The sequence below is a fragment of the Lycorma delicatula genome, chromosome 5, assembly GCF_047948215.1.
Source record: "Lycorma delicatula isolate Av1 chromosome 5, ASM4794821v1, whole genome shotgun sequence".
NCBI lineage: Eukaryota > Metazoa > Arthropoda > Insecta > Hemiptera > Fulgoridae > Lycorma > Lycorma delicatula.
Genome location: NC_134459.1, coordinates 65,390,286 through 65,413,635, shown reverse-complemented (window position 1 = coordinate 65,413,635; position 23,350 = coordinate 65,390,286). Strand labels below are relative to the sequence as shown.

The following is a 23,350-nucleotide window of genomic DNA, read 5'->3' as shown; positions in this document are numbered from 1 at the left end:
TATTTAGATTTGCTTAATAATAATTATACTTTACTAATTGTTGTTAATGAACTAAATATTTATTTAACTATTAGGTATGACACCAAATGGAGACTTATTAAAAAAATCACCAGATGAATTGACAAATGATGAAAAAGTTGCGCTTGAAGGACGGCCTAAACTTGGAACGATTACACGAATTCAAATAACAATCAGAGAAAGTGATGAATTCAAGGTAAGTATTATTAAAAAGAGCACTGTAGTATTAAAAAAAAGTAGCAATTGATATAAATAATTAAATATAGTTCATAATCTATTATCTGTTATATAAATATCAGCATGTAGGAGGTTTGATTAAAAAAATACATCGAATTTTAATTTTTTTTCAAAAAATCATTTATCAATATTGATTTTGTCACTTCCAAGGAACTCCTAGTCAAATATAATCCATTTGTGCCAGCACTTTTTCCAATCTTTGAAGCACGTCTGGAACACAGTTTTCGATATGACATTTAGCTCCTTCAACGATTCTGTCTTTATCTCTTCAATGTTGGCAAAACATCAACTTTCATGGTTCTTTTTAGCTTGGGAGCCATGTTCGACGAATAGGGGAGCTGAAAGATCACAACAGTCTTGATTTGACCAAAAATTCACGAATAATTCATGAAGTGTGATCAGATTCATTATTGTGGTGCAATTGTCATGAATTGTTTCGCCACAAATCCAGGTGTTTTCTTTGGATTGTTTCACTCAAATGGTATAGAATTTCTACATAGTAATCATTATTGACTCTCTGATAGTGATTCGGTGATTGTTCATAATCATTTATTTCACTTTTTTGATGTAGTCATCAGTTATTGATGTGCTGGGACGCCCAGTGTGCCATCCTCTTCAACATCTTCACAGCCCTCTTGGAAATGTTTGTACCACTTGTAAACACTTATATTATTCATAGAAGAATCACCAAAACCAAAATTCAACATCTGCAATATGGTGCTGCACTTTATTCTGTAGTTAAACCAAAATTTAATGGAAATTCTTTGTTCCATTTTTCACAAGTTTATCGCCAACCATACCAAAACATGTGTGTTTCAACAGCCAACAACAAATTAAGCATCCGATATAAATATATATTCAATATTAATACATAAGCTACAAATCAAAATGTACGCACAACAAAATAAAAATTGTCAACTGAACTTATACACACACACACGTGTGTGTGTGAGTTTTGTGTGTGACTTTTTCGGATTCTACTTGTAAATATAAACAAAAAATATCCTTAGGAAAAATGGCGATTTCTCCTTCGTTCTTCCCCTGAATTCTAAATCCTCTTCTTTCAGCTTTAAGTGTAGCAGGCATATTTTAAACAGTATTTCACAATTTTTGTTAAATGTACAACTGGTTATACTAAATTAATACATATAACATTCTGTCCGTTGTATATATGTTAAGTTATACAAATTTAAGCTTAATTAAGATTGGCAGCATGTAAATTACTGATATTAAACTTTAGTTTTGACAAGTAAGGGAGTAAGTTATGTTATGTAAATTAGATTAGGTACTTTAGGAAAAGTAGGAAAGAGTCGTCTGCTTTATCTGATTAGGTACCTCATCTTTTTAAACAATCCTGTGATCGGAGCTCTCAGATAACCTTAGAGGCAATCATCACCATATTGATCATCAATGTGGAACCTGATACAATTTCCACAATGCATATCCAAGCAAGAGGGATGAATGATGAAAAAAGAGGAAGATTAAAGCTAAGGAATGTTTAACACGTACAGAGATTCCCTCAAGAAATCAGGGTAGTTTATTGTCTTTACAGGCTTGTCCTGTAAAATTACAGCAGATAATTTAACCAAAAGTACAGCTGTTACTGAGCTTTTCTTAGATACTTCTGAATTTAACTTAGCAATTAGAGATTGATGTTAATTATGAATTATAGCTTAATGTTACTTTAATAAAACACTATTCTAAGTACCATTAAAACCTCTGTATTGATCTTTTGGTAAGCATACAAATTAGCAGATTTTTCTCAATTAAGAGTACGCTTCTTTTGTCAAAAACTCCATAATCTCTTGCAGCTTGTAATGTTATATACAAAATAAAATATCTGTTTTTTACTTTTATTTTTTTTCAGAATACAGTTGATAAATTAGTTGAAAAGAGAGGAGCATCAGCATTAACAGTGTCCACAACTTCGTGGAAAGACCAGTTTAGTGATGCTGTTAGAGTAAACTCAGGTAAAAATTAAATTTTTCTTCAATACTGTCATTTGACTGGTAAAACCTCTTATTTATGAAAGAATAATATTTTACAGAGCAAAAAGCAAAAAACACAAAATATTAATAACAGTACAATGCAAATATTTTGAAGGATGATTTTATGGAACTGTAAATGTTTTAACACATTTCTAAGTATGTTTTTAAATTTAATTTAGCAGTCAAAAACTTACAAACTTTTTAAAATAAATAAACCCATAAATTAATTTTTTTTTACATAAGAGATTTTGCTCATGTCATGCAGGTGGTGTTACGAGTATTTATTAAGATACTATAACTGATATCTGAAACAAATAAAAAATTTTAATTTATTTAAAATAAAGCAGAAACGTACAATAAATGTTAAAAAAAGGTTGGAAAAAAATTAAAAATAGATTAAGAAAAAAATTATTTAAAACAAGACAATATCCTCTCTTTTAAAAGATACTGCTACAGTCCTACATTAATTAAACATATTAAAATTATTAATTGTCTTATTTTGTTTAAGTTTTCTTCTTCATCATCAACATTATCTGGTGTTCTACCCAGCAGCAGGTCCCTTATGCCACTGCTGTCTCCATTCATTTCTGTTCCAAGCCTTCTCCTTCATCTATTTGTAGTTTCCATTTTTTGTTTCATCTATATTAACTTCAACCTTCTTCTTCCTCACTTCCTTTCTCCTTCTACTAACCCTTTTGTTGCAATATTCAAGATTCCACTTTCTTTAACCAGATGTCCTAATTGGTTTCCTTTTCTTTTGTGTACTTCTCACAAAAAGTGTTTTTTCTTCTTTAATCTTGTTCATTACTTCTTCATTCCTTACTTTATCTATCCATCTTACTTTCTCCATTCTTTTCCATACCCACACTCAAAAGCAATCCATTTCATCTCCCTCGTCATCCTCGGTTCACTTTCACACCCATACAAGACACTCCATAATTTTTCTAACCTCTTCCTTAACTCTTGTGTCCAGACTTTCACTAATTAGTAGTTCTCTCTTCTTACTGAAGGCTCCCTCTGCCATCGCTATCCTTCCTTTTATTTCCATTGCACTCTTCCATTCTCCTGTCACCACAGTACCCAAATAACTGTATTTTTTTTACTTTTTCTATTCTTCCTTCACTTCTCCTTATCATAAAAATCTTCTCTATTGTTTACTTCCATTGTTTTAATTTTTCCTATTTATTATCATTCCATACTCTGTCATTCTTTCCTCCAGGGTTGTAAACAATCTTTGAGGTGCATATGTGCCATCAGCTAGTATTATCACATTCATCGGCAAACTTTCTTATTTTTCCTTCTTTTCTTTCTGTTAATACATTCCTTATCATATCTTCAACGTAAATTTTGAACAGTATCAGTGAAAGGTACCAACCTTGTCTAATACCTCAACCTAGACCCACCCAATTAGTCATATTCTTAATTACCTTGCTGCTGTTTATCTCATAACCTTCTGTCTTTTCATTCTACTGTTTTCTTTTTAAGAATCTCCATTGTTTTCTCCCATTTGACTCTATCAAATGCCTTCTTTTAATGTATGAAACATAGACTCATTCCTCTTTTTCTCTCAAAATATCTTTCTCAGGCTATCCTTAGCAGCCCAATGGCATCTCTGGTTCCTTTTTCTTTCCTGAAGCCAAACTGTTCCTTCCCTGCATTCTCTTCCATTATTTTTACAACCTCCAGTTAAGGACTCTTATCAATATTTTAGCGGCTATTAGAGCTATTAAACTTATTGTTCTGTGTTCTGTACATTTTCTGGCACCAGTTTTCTTCAGAATTGTTATTTTCTTTTCCACAGAGTTTTTAAGCCTACTAACCTTATTCTCAATTTCCCTCATTTTACTATTCCCTTTCAACTTATCCATGTAATGCTCTTCACTTTCCTGTCTTTTCTTCACTAAATCTTCAATAATCATTGCATTCTTCCTTCCACCTTTACCTAACTTTTTGTCTCCCTCCTTAAATTATTTCACTCATTCATTTTCTCTAGTCTTATTCTTATATCCTTTTTCAGTTTTCTTTAGCATCTCCATAGTTACCCATGGTTTCCTGCTCATTTTTTATTTTCATCCAGTCTCCTCACTGTTCTCATTTTCCTTTTTGCTTTCTTCAATTGCCTTAGCTAGTTTTTCTCCCATTGTTTCCTCATCTAATTTCTTTAACTTTTCTAATTCCATTTCTTAAATACCTTTGCTTTTTCTATCTCTATTTAAATTTCTTCTCATTTCCACTGTACGTAGCACATGATCACTATTGATATCTGATCTGGTAATCCAATGGCTTTCTAAATAAAAGGTATATTTCTATACCTGATATTTCTATCTGATAGTGTACTTTGTCTCCAGGGGATACCCACACATATCTCCTCTTTTATGGTTTTTGAACAAAGTATAGGTTATAAATAATTTTTTTTCTAGGCAAGGTTCTATTAATCTGTTTCTCCTTCCACTTCTTACCCCCAAGTCAAATTTTCACACTTGAAAATTTGACTTCACACTTCCTTTTTCATCTTCTCGGATCACAGCATTCCAATCTCCCATCAGTACCTTACAGCAGACCTTTTCTGATTTTATTACAACTTCAATACTCTCATACATATCTTCAATATCTTCTTCATAATTCAATCTTGGCATTTATACTTGTACTGTAACTAAAGTTTTTGGTAAAATCCCAGTCCTTAACAATATAAATCTAATATTTAACTAACATAATTTCTGTACTAATTTTGCTACTTCATTCCTCATAATTATTTTTCTTCTTCTTATGTATTTTGTTAAGACTCCCAACTAAGTCTTTTGTAAAATGAATAGCGATCTTTTTCATACTTAGTAGAATCCTTGCACTTAGAATTGCTGATGGCTGGTGGAATCAGGTATAGCCTTTTAATATTTTGTGGTAGCCTTAAGGTTAGTTCTTCTTTGTGGAAGAATATCCTACTTTCCCTTAAAATTGGTCTTATAATATACCTCACTATCTGGAATGTACTTTAGTTTGTACATGTCGTGAACACTCACTGATTTTCTTCCTGATTTGACTGATGTAAAGTTATATTTTTGTTCATCATATTTCTTGAAAAACCTATGACAACTACAGTTATAGTGTACAAGTATATAATCAGATAGTGCATTGATTGGCAACTTGAAAAAATTTTCAGAATATTTCCATTACCATGTGTCCTTACTATAAAAACAATAGTTCAAAGTGTAACAGGATAACTTATAGAAAGATCACAAGACACTTTCAAGATTTTGTTATTGTTTTAATAGGTGTACCCATCTGACATCAAAATGCTTCTAAAATTATTATTGTTCATGATATAATCTATCATACATGAGATGAATTTTTTGCCCGATAAACTACCATTACCTTCACATCACACTTACAGATTTATAAGATTTAACAATCTCATTAAGTCTATTCATTATAAAGTTAAGGACTAGATGCCATAATAACCAGACATATAAAACTTTGCAGATTCATTGTTGGAACTAATACCTCAGACCGTTCTTGCAGTTTCTTTGATCTTATTTTCTCTGCTAGAGCAGCATCTTTTATCTTTGAATGCATTTTATATTCTTCTTCTCCAATAGACCAAGTTTTAAATCTACAGGTATACCACTGATCATTTAGAGGTGAAAATAGCTATATTTTCCTTTTATTTTTCCTAAATTATTCTTTTCTATTTACACCATTCTCTGAAAACATATGGGCTATTGATAAAAAAAAAAATAAATTTAATATGTAGCCTCTTTGATGATAATTTTCTTCAGTAGTGACTTGATGCTGTAAGTAAAATATTTAAACAATCTTCAGAATGTTTTCATGTAAACAATCCATACTGTTTATAAGAGTAATATTAGTTGGGGTATCTTCTTTGTCATCATACTTTTTATTTTCTTCACTATTCTTTCTTATCTTGAGACATCTTATCATTTAAATGAATTTTCTCCTAAATTTAATCCATTGAGGAGAAATTTTTGAAACAAAACCTCACTTTCTCACTATTCCTTTTATCCAAAAAAATATTGTGTTCTTCTTTTCTTACAGGTTGTATTGTTCTCTTCCAACCTATTTAATTCTCAACATTATCTCTATTTTCGCAATTTCTTCATCTCATAAGTCTACATGTAGTCATAACTCCAGTGTATGCTTTCTTTTCTTCTGTTGTTTGTAGTAACTAAAAAAAAGTTGAAAGCTTTTTTCTATCTTTATTAAGAATTTAATCACATAAAAATTTCCTTTCACTTTTTTTGTTTTAACATTATGATTTTTCTTGCCTCTTTAGGAATATTATGATGAACAACTGTATCCACTATTTTATAGCCAGTACAAGATGCCGAACCCAAAACTCTACATCTTTACTCTCTTGGTTATAGTTCTATTACTATAGCTTCATAGACATAAAGGAAGAGTATAACGATCTGTCAAAATTTTAACTATTGAAATTATTGCAAATATCAACATTTCAAGACCCCCATAGTCTAAAAATACACAAATTAAACATTACTATTAATAAAATGTTATAGACATTGATAAAATTAAATTTTGGAGAAAATTAAAACAGAGGAAGGAGTAGTTTTTGCAATTTTAATTTTTGCCTTTTGTATTTTGGTCCTAGAAAATTATGCTTGAGTACAATGAAAATTCTTATTAAGTTTTAAGTTAACTGGATCTAGATGTAGGGATAGTCAACATTATCATAATGCGTATAGTCCTTTTTTAGCCATTTTCAGTGAGTGATAGAACTGTTTGTCACTTTGACATCAATTACAAAATATCAATGAAAAATGTATACTTTATTTCAATAATGTCAGTGCATCATTCTACATATCTACTACTCATCAAAGTTTAGAAAGCTCAATTGACATGCAAGGTGAGGATCAACTGCTGGACCAGATTCTTGCTACTTATCCCATCCTGTCACAGTATACAATCCCCTCTGCTTTATTATAATCAGTGGTAACTTATGACACCACACATAAAACTACTGTGCATTTTATGTTTATGGTTTGAAGCTTTGATAACATACTTCATAATGTTCAAGGGCATTAAGATCTTTTTTCATATTTGTAAAATACAGGTATACTAAACATTTTCTCTTTTTTTTTGTAAAGATTTTCATTCCTATTTAGCTTTTAAAAACTTCTTTTATTAGTAGGCATTCTTTAACAGTTACATTATTATAAACAAATATTTTTTTTTATTCTAATCAGTACATATTAACATGAACATAAAATACAAATTGCATCAGAAGTGGTTAGATACGTTACTTCAGAATAAAAAAAAAATAACAGGTCCAATACGTAATAATGGATCAGTCTTCTGAATTTTAAATTTATTAAAAATTTTTTAAATTTTCAATCATTAGATTAAACAGTTATACCCTCCTTAAATTTTATTCATAAGTGAATTAACCAATCTCTTTGACTGGTTAAGATTTGTGTTATCTTCATCTTTTTTTGTCTGAGTTAAAAGTTCTTTTAAATAAGATACTCAACAACAAATGAAGATTCTTCAATGTCAGCTGCATACATTTTGTTGCTGTGGTGATTTCCTCAGCATTCAACCTGCAAAATTTGTTAATGAGAATCTACTGAAAAACAATATAGACTGTGATTCTCTTGTTCAAGAAACTTGTTAATGATATATCAATGCTTTTTTGAAAACTGTGGACTTTCTCTCCTCCTCCTCTCATGGTTCAGATGAGTAAGATTCATCAAAGAACTTTTTCATCTTTCTTGATATTTAGCACTTTCTTCTACATATTCATCATCAAATTCACTTTCCAGAACAGCTTGGACAGTCTTTAACTTTTTTTTTTTTTTACCAGCCATCTTATAGAAGTTAACAGACCTTTCAGTTAATCAACAAATGCAATCAGAGATTTATACAGAATCACAACTGTAGATACATTCATTCATTTGGAATGATGAAATCTTTTCATTAACAGAGTTAAATTTGTTGAGAATGTTACCGCCATAAGGCTACCATAAACAAAGTTTTAGTGCAAACAAGTTTTCTTAAAAGTCCTTCGGCTTTGTTCTTAGTTTTTTCATTTTTATCTTGGCTGTTAACCATACTTTTGAAAGGCTTTGAAATGGACTCAAAATCTCTGTTGAGGTTTTTGTATGCCTCTTCCCTGGCCAACCATCTTTTTATGCTCAGTGATTTTATGGGGAGGTTCTTATCTCTAAGCTTGACAAATAATTCTAGCATTGATTACGTCAATGGGTCGATGAAGAAAAATAATTGTAGAGGCCTTGTAGCAAGTCAAAGAATAATCTAGAAAGATTACAGCAGTCTGCCACACTAGATTCCATCTAATTAAGGGAATGGGTAGAGCATAGCACATAAAATATCAATGGATTTTGCTTCTTTTCATCTAGTTTGTAATCCAGAATAGATCCCAGACATCATTGAAGCATTACTGAATGACTGTCTGCAGCAATTTTGAATGTATAAGCCATGGCCATAAGAAATTCAAAAACTGAATCAACAATTTTTTTTCCTGTATGGCCTTGGTTTTTAAAAAAAATCTACAAGTGTTCTTCAGGATATCCAGACTCAGTCACATACCTTATGATGAAAAATATCTGGTCAACAGCAGTTGAATCAATGATTATTGAAAAGTATTTTGAGGTTTTCACTTCTTTTAAGGTCCTCTCTATAACACTTCTACCAATTACTTCAATCAACTTGTTGCAAATTGTCAATGAAAGTTAAAATGATTTACCTTGACCAGAGTTTCTGTGTTTATCAATGTGGGCTTTTAAAAAAGGGTAAAACTCTGCAATCATTTCTAGGTACATCATATAGTTTCCATTATTATTGGTGGAACAAACATTCATCTTCTTCTCTAAAGGCAAGGTTTTGTTCAAAATTTTGTTTTTATAAGGGTACACTCTTTTGGATTGCACAAAGTCACCATCTTTATTTTGATTGAAACTATTTTTAATGAAATATTATCTCGTAATATCTTTAATTTTCCACAATACTGAAGTGTTACTTTGCTTCAAGTTTCCAGTAATACTAATAGTACGAGTTTTTTTAAAAGGACATCTTCATTTTATTCCACATCAGATGCAACTTCATTTGAACCTTCACGTAGCTCAGTTGACAATGTTATAAGACTAGATTGATCATTAACTTAAGCCTCTTGTTCTGCAGTAGGCATAACAGGATCAACATAAGTCGTTTCAACTCCATATGTTACTTCATCAACCCTTGAACTTGTGAAGGTGCTGAATCAGATTGGGAAGAAGTTTCCCTTTCACTAGGATTAATTTAAAAAATTAATTTAATTTCACAGTTTTACTAATTCTTATATTCACTTTATTTTTTCTCTTGTAAACTACTTTCCAGTATTTTTCACTGCTAAGCCTTTTGCAACCTTCTGTTTTTTGTTAAAATTACATAACCAACTTAACTTTAAATCAAAAGTATACAGAATAGTGGAATAATAGTAATGACATAACAACAATTAGACACTAGACAACTGATAGTCAGCTTTAACAGGAACAATAATAAATAAAAAATGATTAAAAATTCAATTCTTAATTATATTTACAGGAGTATACCTAACATTCTTTACACAACATTTCTTAGGGACAGCAGGACCTGACAGTCAGCTTCAACAGACAATACTTGAGCACTTGCAACAGCTGGCAGTAAGCATCTTGATTGGTTGAGATGCTCAGCTTGTTGATGTAAGTGATGAGGCTTGAAGTGGTGACCCTCACAGATGCACGACGCCTCGCTGCCCACACAATACATCTCCTGCTGCCACAGATGTACAGTGCATACAGATATACAGTGAAAATAAAAGCTTGCTTGCACGAGATGAACAGTCGCTGTGCAAGGCATTGTATTACTCTTTTTTCAAAACATTAGGCTCATTCAGAAACTGAGTATTGTGCAATACAGCGTGTTTAATTATTTTCATAAATAGCAAAACTTTTTTCCACAATTAAACTTTATTATCATTTTATTTACTTTCAGACAATAATTTCTTTAAAAATATTTAGTGTACTTATAAATATTTCTTACTATATACAATAAAAAAACAAATAGTTTATACTTGTATTAATAGATTATTATTACACTCCCATCCAGTGAGTCATAAAATAAATGAACACTTTATACAAAGGTTATCAAAATATTTCATTTGAGTTATATTTACATGCACTTTTAATGGGTATTAGTAAATGATGTTTATAATAATAAATGTTATCATTAAATAACAGCCCTACACCCTAAAAATTATAACAATTTTTGTACGCATTGTTGGCTAATATTCAATACTAATGTTTACTTTTATTTTCAATAAACTGATTTAGTTCAATTCTTGACATGTCCCGATATGAGTGATGTAGTTGTTTCCTTCTGTAATGTATGGCGTGTTAGTTAATGTTTTGTGTGTTAATGAATTCGTATGTTTTTTTGTTAGTGAACTTGTTTTTGCAAGGGCAGAATTTAAATCTACCTAAATATCATTTTATGATATTTAAAGCCCCTGAATAAATTTATTGTACGTACTGTTTATGAAGAGAACAAAAAACTCTGTAGTCAAGCTCATGAAATAATTAATAATGTTTACAATTTTATAAAGAAAGAAGCTAGAAAGTTAGAAAAATTATAAGATGATAAACATTTAATATGGATTCAAAAATGTGAAGAAAGAACCACTGCAGCTGCAGCTTAGAGGATTTCAAGATCACAAAATCAAAAACTCCGAAAAGAAAAGCAGGATCCTCTTAAATATAAATCACAGTCGTACTCATTCAGCACACCAAAAAAGTATAAACAATGTTCAAAACCAGTTAGTGAAATAGACAGTTGTGATCAAGACATTGTAAGATGAACAGTCTTACATTAAATAAATTAAATTAAGTTCATTAAATAAATTACATGAAGATCTTCAAAAGAGTATGCAATTTAAATGTTCTAGAACTACACTAATAGCTATCCTGAAAGAGTTAAGGTTTAAGTGGTGTAAAACTGATAATAAAGGAAACTTTTGATTGATAAAGAGGCATCCAGTGAAAGAGAATAGAATATTTAAGGAAAATGACTAAAAAACACAGGCATCAGGTTCTGCCAACTTCCACCTTACCATCCCAATTTAAATGTGATCGAGATCGTATAGTCGGCTCTGGAAAAATATTTTGGTAGTAATAACACAACATTTTTAATATCAGATATTAAAAAATTAGATGAGGAAAAAATGTATGAAATAAATAACAATATTAATTAAAATATATAATAAATATAATTATAAATATTATTAATAATAATATTAATTAATATATAATATAAATATATTGTAAATCATATTGTGAACATGTAAAGAAATCTGAAACTGAGTATAAGAAGATGGAACCGCTAATCAACAAAACGATGGATAAATTTATCATACATCTAGACAATTGTAGTGAAAGTGACTGTTCCAATGAAGAGCTTGCATAGGAACTGGACATATAATGCAAATCTCAAGTAAGTGTTAATAACAATAATAATAGTACAATCAATAATGAAAGCAATCATCCAAAAAAAAAGAATATGAAAATTTGAAATATTGTACGTAAAAGAATTGTACAACAATAATTGTACACACAGTTTGTGTAAATACAGATACAATATACATTCAAGCATTAGTTAGGATTTTTTTTTTGTTTAAAAATACACCCAATTAAAATTCTTGTTTTTGTCATTTTTATTTACTGAATTACTAATACTAATTACATAATAATGAATTATAACAAATAAAACATGAAAATGGTAATAAATTAATCATGCATACATAAAAGTGCAACAATTATTATTGTTGTTCTATTAGATGAATATAAATGTTTTCAGGTTCAGTAGTTATGCAGTCGCGACCTTTTCCAACACAAGCTTTTATTTTCATTGTACACACTATACATATAGCCAGCTGATGGTATACTTATTGACTTCACATGCTTGCTGGCAAGTGACAATGTTATTACGGCACATAAGCCGTAATTATCGTGCAACTATCGTTTTTTTTCTCTGAAAAGAACATGTTTTGCATATTTTATTTTGCCAGTAGTAAATATGTGTAAAATAAATTTTTTGAAAATATTTACATTTTTACCCAAATTACCACCCTGGGCTCAGGCTCATGTGGCCCATGCCTAAATCAATACCGATACTGTAGGTTTATAGTGGGATGGGAATAGTGAGATCCCAAAAGAAAAAGATCCTAACTTAATCAAATTGACTATTTATGACATGTGAAAAAGATTTTCCTGTCTCATCTATTCTGAAAACAATTAAATTATAAAAAATTGAGTCATTTTATTACTTTTAAAAAATTATGAGTACAATGTAAAACTGTGTGCACTTATTATTTCTACAACGAGAGTCATTCAAATATAAACTGGAATTTTGCCATACAGACTGAGGAAAAGTGTGAATGTGATGGGGGCACTGTAGGTAGTTAGTTGGATATGTGTGGCAGGGGATCAACTGGCCAGCCATGCCCATAGGTCACATTCCCACATCAATAGCAGAATGTCTGAGCAGGAGGTACCATCATATGTTGCGTAACGAATTATAATCCGATTTCTCACCAATGAAGGTGTCAAATCCTCTGAAATTTTGACTCTACTACAGGCACAATTCAGAGATGCTACCCTGTCAAAAAATTTTTTAGTGGCCATGATGCAGTGAAGAATGAAATCATGAATGTCATCTGCAGACCAGCGACAATGATGACAACATTCAGATTGTTCATGACCTTGTGGATAATCACCACATAACTGTCACTGGAATTGCATCACAGGTGGGCATAAGTGTTGGTAGTATGCATACCTCACAAAAAGAGTGTTAGGCACTTTTTTTTCTGTTTAGCCTCTGGAACCATTGTAAGGTATTACTTCAGAGGATGATATGTATGAATGTAAACAAAGTGAAGCCTCAGGTCGACCATTTCTGATATGTGTGGTTAATTGAAACCCAACCACCAAAGAACACAGGTATCCACAGTCTAGAATTCAAATTTGTATAAAAGTAACTAACTACCTTTACTAGGTTATGAACCTTAGAACTCTCAACTTAAATACTAGTTTTAGTCTTAAGTCTTAGTTTTTATTGACTTAAAATACTTTACAATATTACAATAAATTAATAAAAATAATAATCCCAACATTAACAACTTCTGTAATTGCTGGGATAATAGTGTATTAAAATTAACATATTTAATATACATAAAGTTAAGAATATATACTTAATAACACTACAAGCTATTCATGAACAATCTATTTATTTATTAGCTCATCTTTCATTACCTCTTTTGTGTGTAAGGCTGCATGTAGGATATTTTATATTGTATAAACTTTAACAATAATTCAGAAAGACCTATGTGCAAACTGGTGCTCAAAGTAGGTTTTAAATACACACTACAAATTTTCTAAAAAATCTCAAATGTGTATCAGCGACATATGGGAGATTTTTTCAAACAAATTATAAAAAAAGCTTGCATTTAGAGGTTCTGAAGATTATTTTTATTAACTTTGTAAATGTGGCTTAGAAAGATAGAAAGTCTTACCAAATGCTCATGAAGGCCTAAACAATAAAGAAAAAACAAAACCCCTATGTTATCAAAAAACGATATATTGTTTTGTCTTCTAAGCGATGATATACAACATAAAAGATCTGAATATAAATAACTCAAACGACAAAAGAAGATGGAGAAAGCATTACATGAAATTTATCCTTTCACTCATGTCATAATTCATAAATATGCATTTAAAATGTTTTATAACATTCATTTAAAATAAAACAAATTTTCCTATAAATTCAGGTGTATTTATTTATAAATATTTTTTAACAAATACTTTTATCATGATACTTGTTAGATCTTGACCTGATTAATCTTTGTTATTTTACCTAATTATAAACTAGCGTTTCTCTCTCAGGAGTTATCTTCTATTTACGTAACCTATTTAATACAGAAAATTTTTCCAAATTAATTCTATTATCCTCAAAAATATATCAGCACATATATTACTTTTAAAATCAAAGATGCTGTATATAGACATGTTTTTTAAGGTTATAAATCTATCCCTACTCTAACAGTGGAAGAAAATAGCCAAAGATGATATACATGGCAAGGAAATAGAACCAGAGCATAATCAATGAGATCTCCAAATACGCGTAAGCATCATCTAGAGAATAAACACAAGTTTCAATATATTATAAACTGATTTGTATGATTAAAAATTAAACAGCCAGATTTAAAATAAATAAACTGAATATTTATGAATGCTGAATGAATTATGGTTTTTGGGAACTTTAAATTTCCTGATATTTAAAAAAATAAAATTTCATAAAAGGAAATTTTTAATTTTAATAATTGTCTGTTTAATAGGTGATGAAGAGGAGGGAGGTGAACCTGAGCCTCCAGGTGTTGGAGACTATATAATACACGCCCTAACAATTTTTTGGAAAGTACTATTTGCCTTTGTTCCACCAACAGGTATGTAATTTTCAATAATAATTCTATAAGTGTGAAATAAATTACTGTAAGATAGAAGTATTTATTAAATAATATTTTAAAGAAAATTAAATGTTAGGATAAACATATACAATTTTATTGTACAAATAAAAATTCCTAAGTGCCATTATAACTTAATCATGTAAATACAAATACTTGCAATTTAGGGTGTTTAACAGACTTTTAACTAGTTTAATGTATGTACTTGAGCAGCATTGCCTCTCAGCATTTTCAATTAAACAACTGACTTAAAAAAATAAATAAAAAGTACTAAAATTATTAATTTTTCATACAAAATACATTAATTACACACCTGTGATATTTTTTGGAGTACACACTAATGCAACAAATTTCATTTAGAATTAAGCATGCAGTTATATTATTTGCCATGTTTGTAACTTTGTAAATGAATTTCACTGGTTAAATATATTACAACTTTCAAAATAGCAAAGATCAAAGTAAAAAAGGTGCAAACCCTTCATTTAGTGTTTAGAAAAAGTAAATAAAAACCTCATGTGCAATCAATTATATTAATAGATAACAAACATCACTACAATTAAATCAACCTTTGGGCAAAAAGAAATAAAATGATGCTTTGAAAACCAAAAACTTTCCTGTTTGAATCATAATTAAAGGATCTGAGCTGTCAAAGCCAAAATAGTAATAGCAAACCTACATAAGATATCAATCATAATTGAAAAAAAAATAGGCATACTCATTTTGAAAAATAACAAACATTCCATGTCAAGTTTATTGGGAAAATGGGGAGTGAAGTGGTTTCTGGTGTTTCTACAATAAGCAAAATTAAATATCAACATGCCAAGCACGATGTAATTCAGGTGATATTTAACATCAGGGACATCTACACTCCCATTATGACAAGGAATAGCACCATACTCTCAGAGAAAGTAACACTAATTAGTATCCCTTGAGCTTTAGATGCTGTACATGTATTACAGCCATAAGAAAGACCTGAGATTTATAAAGTAACAAATTAATGAACCTCTTTCTGTAGAAAATAATGCATCATACCGGGTGTACGAAAAAATAATATCAGAGTTTTAATTTGCCATATCTTTTGGATGAGATGTAGAGTGATGATTTAAGGCTAGAAGAAATAGCAAAAAGGACAGTTTTAGTTGCCGGCCATAAACTGATTCATTATCTTTCCATTTGACAGCGCCACTAGCAAAGATGGAGACTCTTGAACAGGAAGTATTCTGTGTTTTGCACTTTGGTAATTGTGAATTTGTAGTTACAATCTGACATGAATTCCATAGAAAGTTTAATTGTGATTCTCCATTTGACAATAACATTTGTCGATGGCATAATCAGTTTGAAAAGATCAGATATCTGTGTAAGGGTAGCGTACAGAATGACCAAAGGTATTAGAAGAAAATGTTGAACGTGTCAGAAAGTCTTTCCTGCGTAATCCTAAATATTGCCAGCCACAAACAACCAATGTCACTGATGACAGTGTGGAATGTTTTAAGGAAACATCTTCATATGCGTCCATATTACAGTTGTTTACAGTTGTTGCAGACTTTGAAGCTACCAACTACACTGTGTATGCCGACTTCTTAACCAAAATGTTGCAGCAAGAAGATGATGACTTCTTGATCATATAGTCTTTACTGATGAGTCAACATTTCATCTTAGTAGAAAAGTTAACATACATAATAACCATATGTGGGCATCATAAAAATTCCATAAACTCTTATAATACAAAAAGGAATCTCCATAATCATTTGTTTTCTGCAATAGCCCACTGTTTATGGGCCATTCTTTTTTACTGAAGCAAGTGTAACAGGAGTTGCTTATTTTGATATGCTGCATATATATATATATAGATATATATATATAAATATATGTGTGTGTGCCCAAATACATATTTCCTCAACTGCAAGGCTCTTCTTATCTCTAATACAAGCTGGACCAGTGAAATTTATTAGAAACAAGATGGTTCACTTCCTCACTAGCATAACTCTGAATCGGATTGGTTGAACGATGTTTTTCCCAACCACTGGATTGGTCACAATGGACCCAATGACAAAGCTTGTTTGTGGTGGCCTCTGGGGTCACTTAATCTGATACCATTGATTTTTTCCTTTGGGGTTTTATAAAGGATCTTTTCTATGTGCCTCTGACCTACTGTTTTACCCAATTTGAAGCACAGGATTGAAGCAGCTGTTGTTTCCATTACACCAGACGTGCTGGTTTAAGAATGAGATGAACTCTCCTATTGATTAGATGTGTGCCACTTGACGAGAGATGTTCACATTGGACACTTGTAGAAAAAAATTTAAGCTTAACTCTTTCATTTTGTTTGTGATTCATTACTATAAGTCACAATAAAGGAATATTAAATAGCTTTAAAAGCCTGATATTCTTTTTTTGTACACCTGTATTTACTGCCACTACTTACTAGTGCATGCATTATTATATTTATTATACATAATTAACCATCAGATATCTATTAGCAAATTATGATCAACTTTTTTGTGGATAGATCCTTTGCATGAACCGGCTCTTTAATATTTCTGATCACATAAGAATTTTTTAAAAATAAATCTACTAAGTAAATAGATTTATTAATTACCTTCTCAAAATCTTGTCTAGATCAAAAGAGTAGGAAAATTGGAATTTTGTGGGTATGTTACTCTTTGATAGCAAAGTAACTAAATTCTCTTAACAAGAAACTTTTCTGTGTTCGCTCATAAGGTAATAATGAGAAGTAGTTTCATAAGATCCACCATTCTCAGGCATGCTGAGACACTCCTGAAATTTGGCGCAAATACTTATTCTAATATTTCCTAAAAATAAATTTAATTTTCCTTTTTTGACGGGATATCCTGTCATTGTAAAAAAGGAAAAAATTTTAAAATAAAAAAAAAGAAGTTAAATACAGATAATGTACAGTCCCTTTATCTGAAGAGATAAAAAGCAGCTCAAAACTGGGATACATATTTGTGCCAAATTTCAACCTTTTTATTCAACAGATTTTCGAGATAGAATTTAAAAATAATGTTGAATGACCTTCCAACCCTAATTCCAACTGAATTAAAATTTTGAAATTTTAAATAATTTAATAAGTACTATTCAGCCAGTCCAGATATATTAATCAAATTACAGGCTGATACATGTACGTAAATGTATTGAACCAATTTCCAAATATTTTTATGGGCTTTTTTTGGACTCGTGGTGTTGTGAAATATCAACATTGGCAAAAACCCACATCAAGATGTTAGACCAATCTATGTACATTTTCCTTTATAGCAATTACTACTAGTAGCAGCAGTAGAACTACAGCCAGGAAAATAAAATGTACACATACATAGATATATATATACTGTATATATGTGGTAGCCTAAGGACAAAGTATTTACTTATCCAATAAGCACTAACTTTAAAAACAGTTAACAAATTTCAAGTAAAATGTATTCATAATTTTAGAGATCATAAATAAATATTACTATCTTTCTTCATTAAAGTACAACATTTATGCTACATTTGTATACAATACTTTAAACACATAATACACAATTTAGAATTATTAAGTAACCTGTGTGATGTGTGATTTTATTTGTTATCTATGTGATTAGTTATATTGTTTTAAAGAATTTGTATTAGTCTGTGTGTTATTGACTTTAGTTAGTATTTTCCAACTGACTTTATATGAGATATAAATTTTAGAATTAATTCACAGTTTGCATATCAAAATTAAGCCCAAAATACTGTCAGTTCTGTTTAATACTTATAAATCAAATTATCTAATTTTCTGGTATTACAGTATTTAGCATTTATGGCTACAAAATCATGAGGTTTGCTTTTATTATCATTGTTGTTTTGTAATATAAGTGTTTGAATTTTTTGTTTTGTTTTCTTTTATTAGTATTATAAAATTTGTTTTTTTTATGTATAAATTTTCTGTGTTGAAAAGTACTGATGCAGTAATAAGCATTTCTTTCATTTTAAGCTATGGTACTCATGTCTCATGTCTAGGTAAGATGAAATCAATCTACATACACACAATTTTTCAATTTTTTTCTATCTGATATTATCTTAAAACTTTATCAGATGTAGTATTTGATTATATACTGATTTCATGTATTTATTAAAGTCAACAATTTCATAAAATAGTTTTGGATAAATCTACGGAGAATTTTATTTTAATGAATACCATATTCTTGTAGAAAAAGAGATGAACATAAAATACATCACATACTTTGTACATGTACAAAAGTTATGTAGTATTTTATATCTTTATTGTCATTCATACTTTATATTATCTTCATATTTTGATATCTCTATTATTGTTGATATTTTTATTATCATTCCATTAATAGGTAAAGAATTTTTTTTAAGGATAACAGTGAACATTCTTGCTCACAAATATTTTAATTTCACAAAACAAATTCTACTATCTAATTCATTATTTAGTACAGAGATTATTTTAATAAACAGTTGGACTGATCAATAACACCTGGGGAAGTCGCAATAAGTTTTTTTATATTTCAATTTTCCTAATACATTTATACAGGAAAAGTCACAATACAGTATTTTTGTTTCAATTTTCTTAACAGATTTGTATATTTGTGTTATTTAACAACTGTACTTATCACTTCAATACAAGCATCAGTGAAAAGTTTATTAGGATAATTAAACATACTAAACTTATGAAAAGCCACTTGCTTTTCTTATTCTTTATCACAGATGTTGCACAATTTATACTACTATGCCAGACAAAGTAATGTATAATATAGGAATACTATAAAACACTGATTGATGGATAATAGTGATGTAAAAATAAAAGTAAGTAAATGAATAATGTATTAATAATTTTAACAATATTTGTACTATAAATAACCATGACTATCATTATATTAGCTATAATTTAAGTGAGTTATGCAATGCTTATTCATGCATTTTTCTAATAAACTAATCAACCACATAAATGCATTTCTGCAGGAATATTTATTTATAATGTTTTTCTGTTCACTAACTTTTTATTTGTGTGTTTAATTTTTTATTCTCAGATATATGGTCTGGTTATCTTTGTTTTGTATTGTCAATTATTTGGATTGGCATACTCACTGCCTTTATTGGAGATTTAGCATCACATTTTGGTTGCACAGTTGGCATCCGTGATTCTGTAACTGCCATCACATTTGTTGCACTGGGTACCAGTGTGCCAGGTTGGTCTATGCACATATCAAACAAATCAATTTACATTAAGTCATTCTCATTAAAAAATATATTTAAAAAAATAAATCATATTATAGTATCATTATTTACATACAGATTGGTTCCATGTATTACCTATCAGAACATAAATTTGGGCACTGTAATCACCCTCACCCCATGATGTAAAAATAAATAAATATTTTATTAGTTAATAATAATACATTATATAGAAAATGACATGAATGGGTAGATATGCTTATTCCATCTAAAAAAAAGACTTTCTCAGCATTTGCCTGCATGGATCAAGGGAAACTGTGGTAAACCTTAATCAGAGCAGCATTTCAAAATAAACAATTAATTAAAAAATAAAAGATAGATGTGATTAATCCATATTAATTATTTAAAACATAAACTCATGAGATAATTCTAAGCTAAATACATAATATACTAAATAAAATAACTATAAAATAGTTCATAATTCAGAAGGCAGTAATAAAAATTATTTGAGCACATATTTATGTAAAATTGGAATTGAACACAAAAAAACTGGATTATTTAAAAATTAATCAATAGAGTAATATTGTTTCTATAAAAGATAATCTTTTAAAGATCGTATTTTAAATAAATTTGTGGGAAGATTTTTTTAACAGATCAGTATTTATTAAAAATGGCAACAGAAACATAATAAGACCCTTCTTATAAGCCAAAGTATTGTGCTAAATTACACAAAATCACTTCTGTAAATCTTAACAGAGGTGAATTTTTTTGTCTTTTTAAGAATAAGTAACTATTCTTAGCAAAGAATGCCACATTCATAACTATAAACAAACAGATAAGTTAACATTTTTTATTTCCTAAATACTGAATTAAATACTTATAAACCCTAAACCCCAAAAAATGATCTGACAGCCTGCTTTTTAATTAAAAACTTGTTTAATTGTTTTGAGCGAACCCCCAAGATATGATTTTATACTTCAGATTGGAATATATGTAACATAATAATAATAATAAGAATTTTAGTAAGAAAACAAGCATTAGTATTTTAATAAGTTGCTTTAAAGCGCCTTAATAAAATGCCCCAGATCATAACACATACATATGCTATGAATTATTTTAACATATCATGGAATGGTAGGTATGCTCTCTCCTGATGTCATCACCCTAACTGGTTTATTTTTATACTTGGAAATTTTATAATCTGATTCTAATAAACAGGAAGGAATACCAACATTATCATCTTTTATTTTACATCAATTTTTTATTCCACATATTATATAACCTTAAAAAATGTTGATTTCTTCATCAATGTAGGTTAAACATAGCATTTCTTGAGTAATCAGAATAGAAACAACATAAAGCAAACATGAAAGCAAAAAAATTAAACGAATAATGTAAATTATTCAGTAAAAAATTAATGTAAATTATTCCAGCAAATGTCAAAAACATTATACATGTAGTTTGTTGAAACTACTTAATCTGCATTTTTCATCCATCTAGAAAATGGATTTTATAGCTTTTATATAACATATTATCCTACATATTTCTGAGTGTTTATGTCTAACACATAAACACTCAGAAACTACAGAAACACTCAGAAACACTAGAGTTCACTACAGAAACAATTGATAACAAAATAGGTAGTGCATGCAGTTATCTTAGCTCAAAACATACCACTTATTCAAGTTTATTTAAAAACTCAAATGGAAATTGCTTTTAAAATAAAAATAAAAAAATTAATGCACCACAAAGCTGAATATAGCAGTCTATAAATTTTACCATTTAATAAAACAAAAGAATTGTGTAAATCAAAAGGATATATAACATGCAAACAAAGTGAAACAAAATTTCATGTTATAAAGATATATTATCTAATTAAAAGAAAAATTGGGGATAATAATACAAACAGAAGTAATTTACAAAAAACTAATAAATTTGTAAAATAACCATAATTTTTTTATAAATAAAAAATTATGTAAATAGTACACCATATGATATCACTCACCAGTATTATTTATTGCAAGTCCAAATTCTTCATACTGCCTTTAATACCTAATGTAAAACATAAAAAATGAATATACAGTAAGAAAAGTAATGATGTAGAAGAACTGATGTGGGAAAATTCAATCAAACTTCTAATGTTGACTAGTCAAATATAATTAATTATTAACAAAACAATTCTTCCTTCCAACTACTACAAACAAAAAGACAAAAAATATAAATCAGTTATTATTATTAAATGAAGTTCATTTACGGACAAATTTCTGTTGTCAAGTTTATTTTCTGTTGTGATCATCTAGGAATATATTATAAATAATATAAATAAAAATAATTATATAAGTAATTCTTAATGTTTTTTTATTTACTTCAAGAATTTAATTATTCTTACATGGAACCCTGATAATTCGAAGGTAATTAAGATTGACAAACATAAATTACCAAAAACATAATTACCAAAATGTTTGTGTGAGAATTTATATATAATATGTAGAATATCTAATAGCCTCCACAATTTAAATTTAGATGATAAAAGAACCTGAGAAAGCTCAGTTTTACCTGATGAGCATCTCGACTATTAATTGGACTTCTGAAATCCAAATGGAAAGGAATCTATCAAAAAAATACATTATCCTGCCAAGTTACGCATATTTCTTTATATTGTTCTCTCAGCTACCCAAAACAACATTTCATCTAACCTTTTACTAAAAAATAAATTTGTTTAAAGTTCTGTACAATTATATTCTATTTCATTTTTTTATTCTATTTCATTCTATTTTGTATTGTTCTATATGGAAAAAATTTCATTTAGTGCTTTATTGCATTACTTTTATTGTAATAAATTAATTTATTATCTGTATATTTATTTATTTATTAATTGTAATTTTTCCCTTGATCAACTCATATCATACAGAAACTCAATTACCATGATTTAAATTAGCAGGGTTCTAATGTATATTAATATGCTTATGCACATTAAATTGTTTGTACAATGGATTTGTGTGCTATGTATTCATGTATATATGACATCTGTAAATAAGTTAGTACTATGTAAATAATTTTTAATTTTTACATAATGAAAAATTAATATTCCTGGAAAAAATATTAAACCACACAACACTGGTTATGTACATGTTTTATGTACCTACAATAAAAGTAAGGTAAGTACTGCATGGTTTGTAAAGAGCTTTTTCCATTCAATAACTAGTATTATACAGTAGTAGTTTAACTTGTTTTAGTTTGGTTTTTATTGGTTATTTATTTTGTATAACATTAATGGTTGAATTTTTTGTGAGTAGTGTGTTTGTAAAGTACATTTTAAATAATTGTATAAATTTTTTTTAAATTTATTTTAAAAAATATGAATTAAAATCTGTTGTAGTTTTATTTTTATTAGTCTATCATCCTT

General features: G+C 29.0%; 1 protein-coding gene across 3 annotated transcripts in view; it reads left to right on the top strand.

Annotated features, from left to right (window-relative positions):
• The window catches only part of Calx (sodium/calcium exchanger 3), a 623,183-nt gene that overhangs the window by 569,310 nt on the left and 30,523 nt on the right, over positions 1–23,350 (top strand). For 2 of the 3 annotated variants that reach the window (XM_075366329.1, XM_075366328.1), the window contains exons 3-6: positions 75–214; positions 2,123–2,225; positions 14,638–14,745; positions 19,800–19,958. In XM_075366329.1, the coding sequence (XP_075222444.1) occupies positions 75–214; positions 2,123–2,225; positions 14,638–14,745; positions 19,800–19,958 (510 nt within the window). The remainder of the gene's footprint in view (positions 1–74; positions 215–2,122; positions 2,226–14,637; positions 14,746–19,799; positions 19,959–23,350) is intronic. The other variant, XM_075366330.1, reaches the window with a different exon arrangement.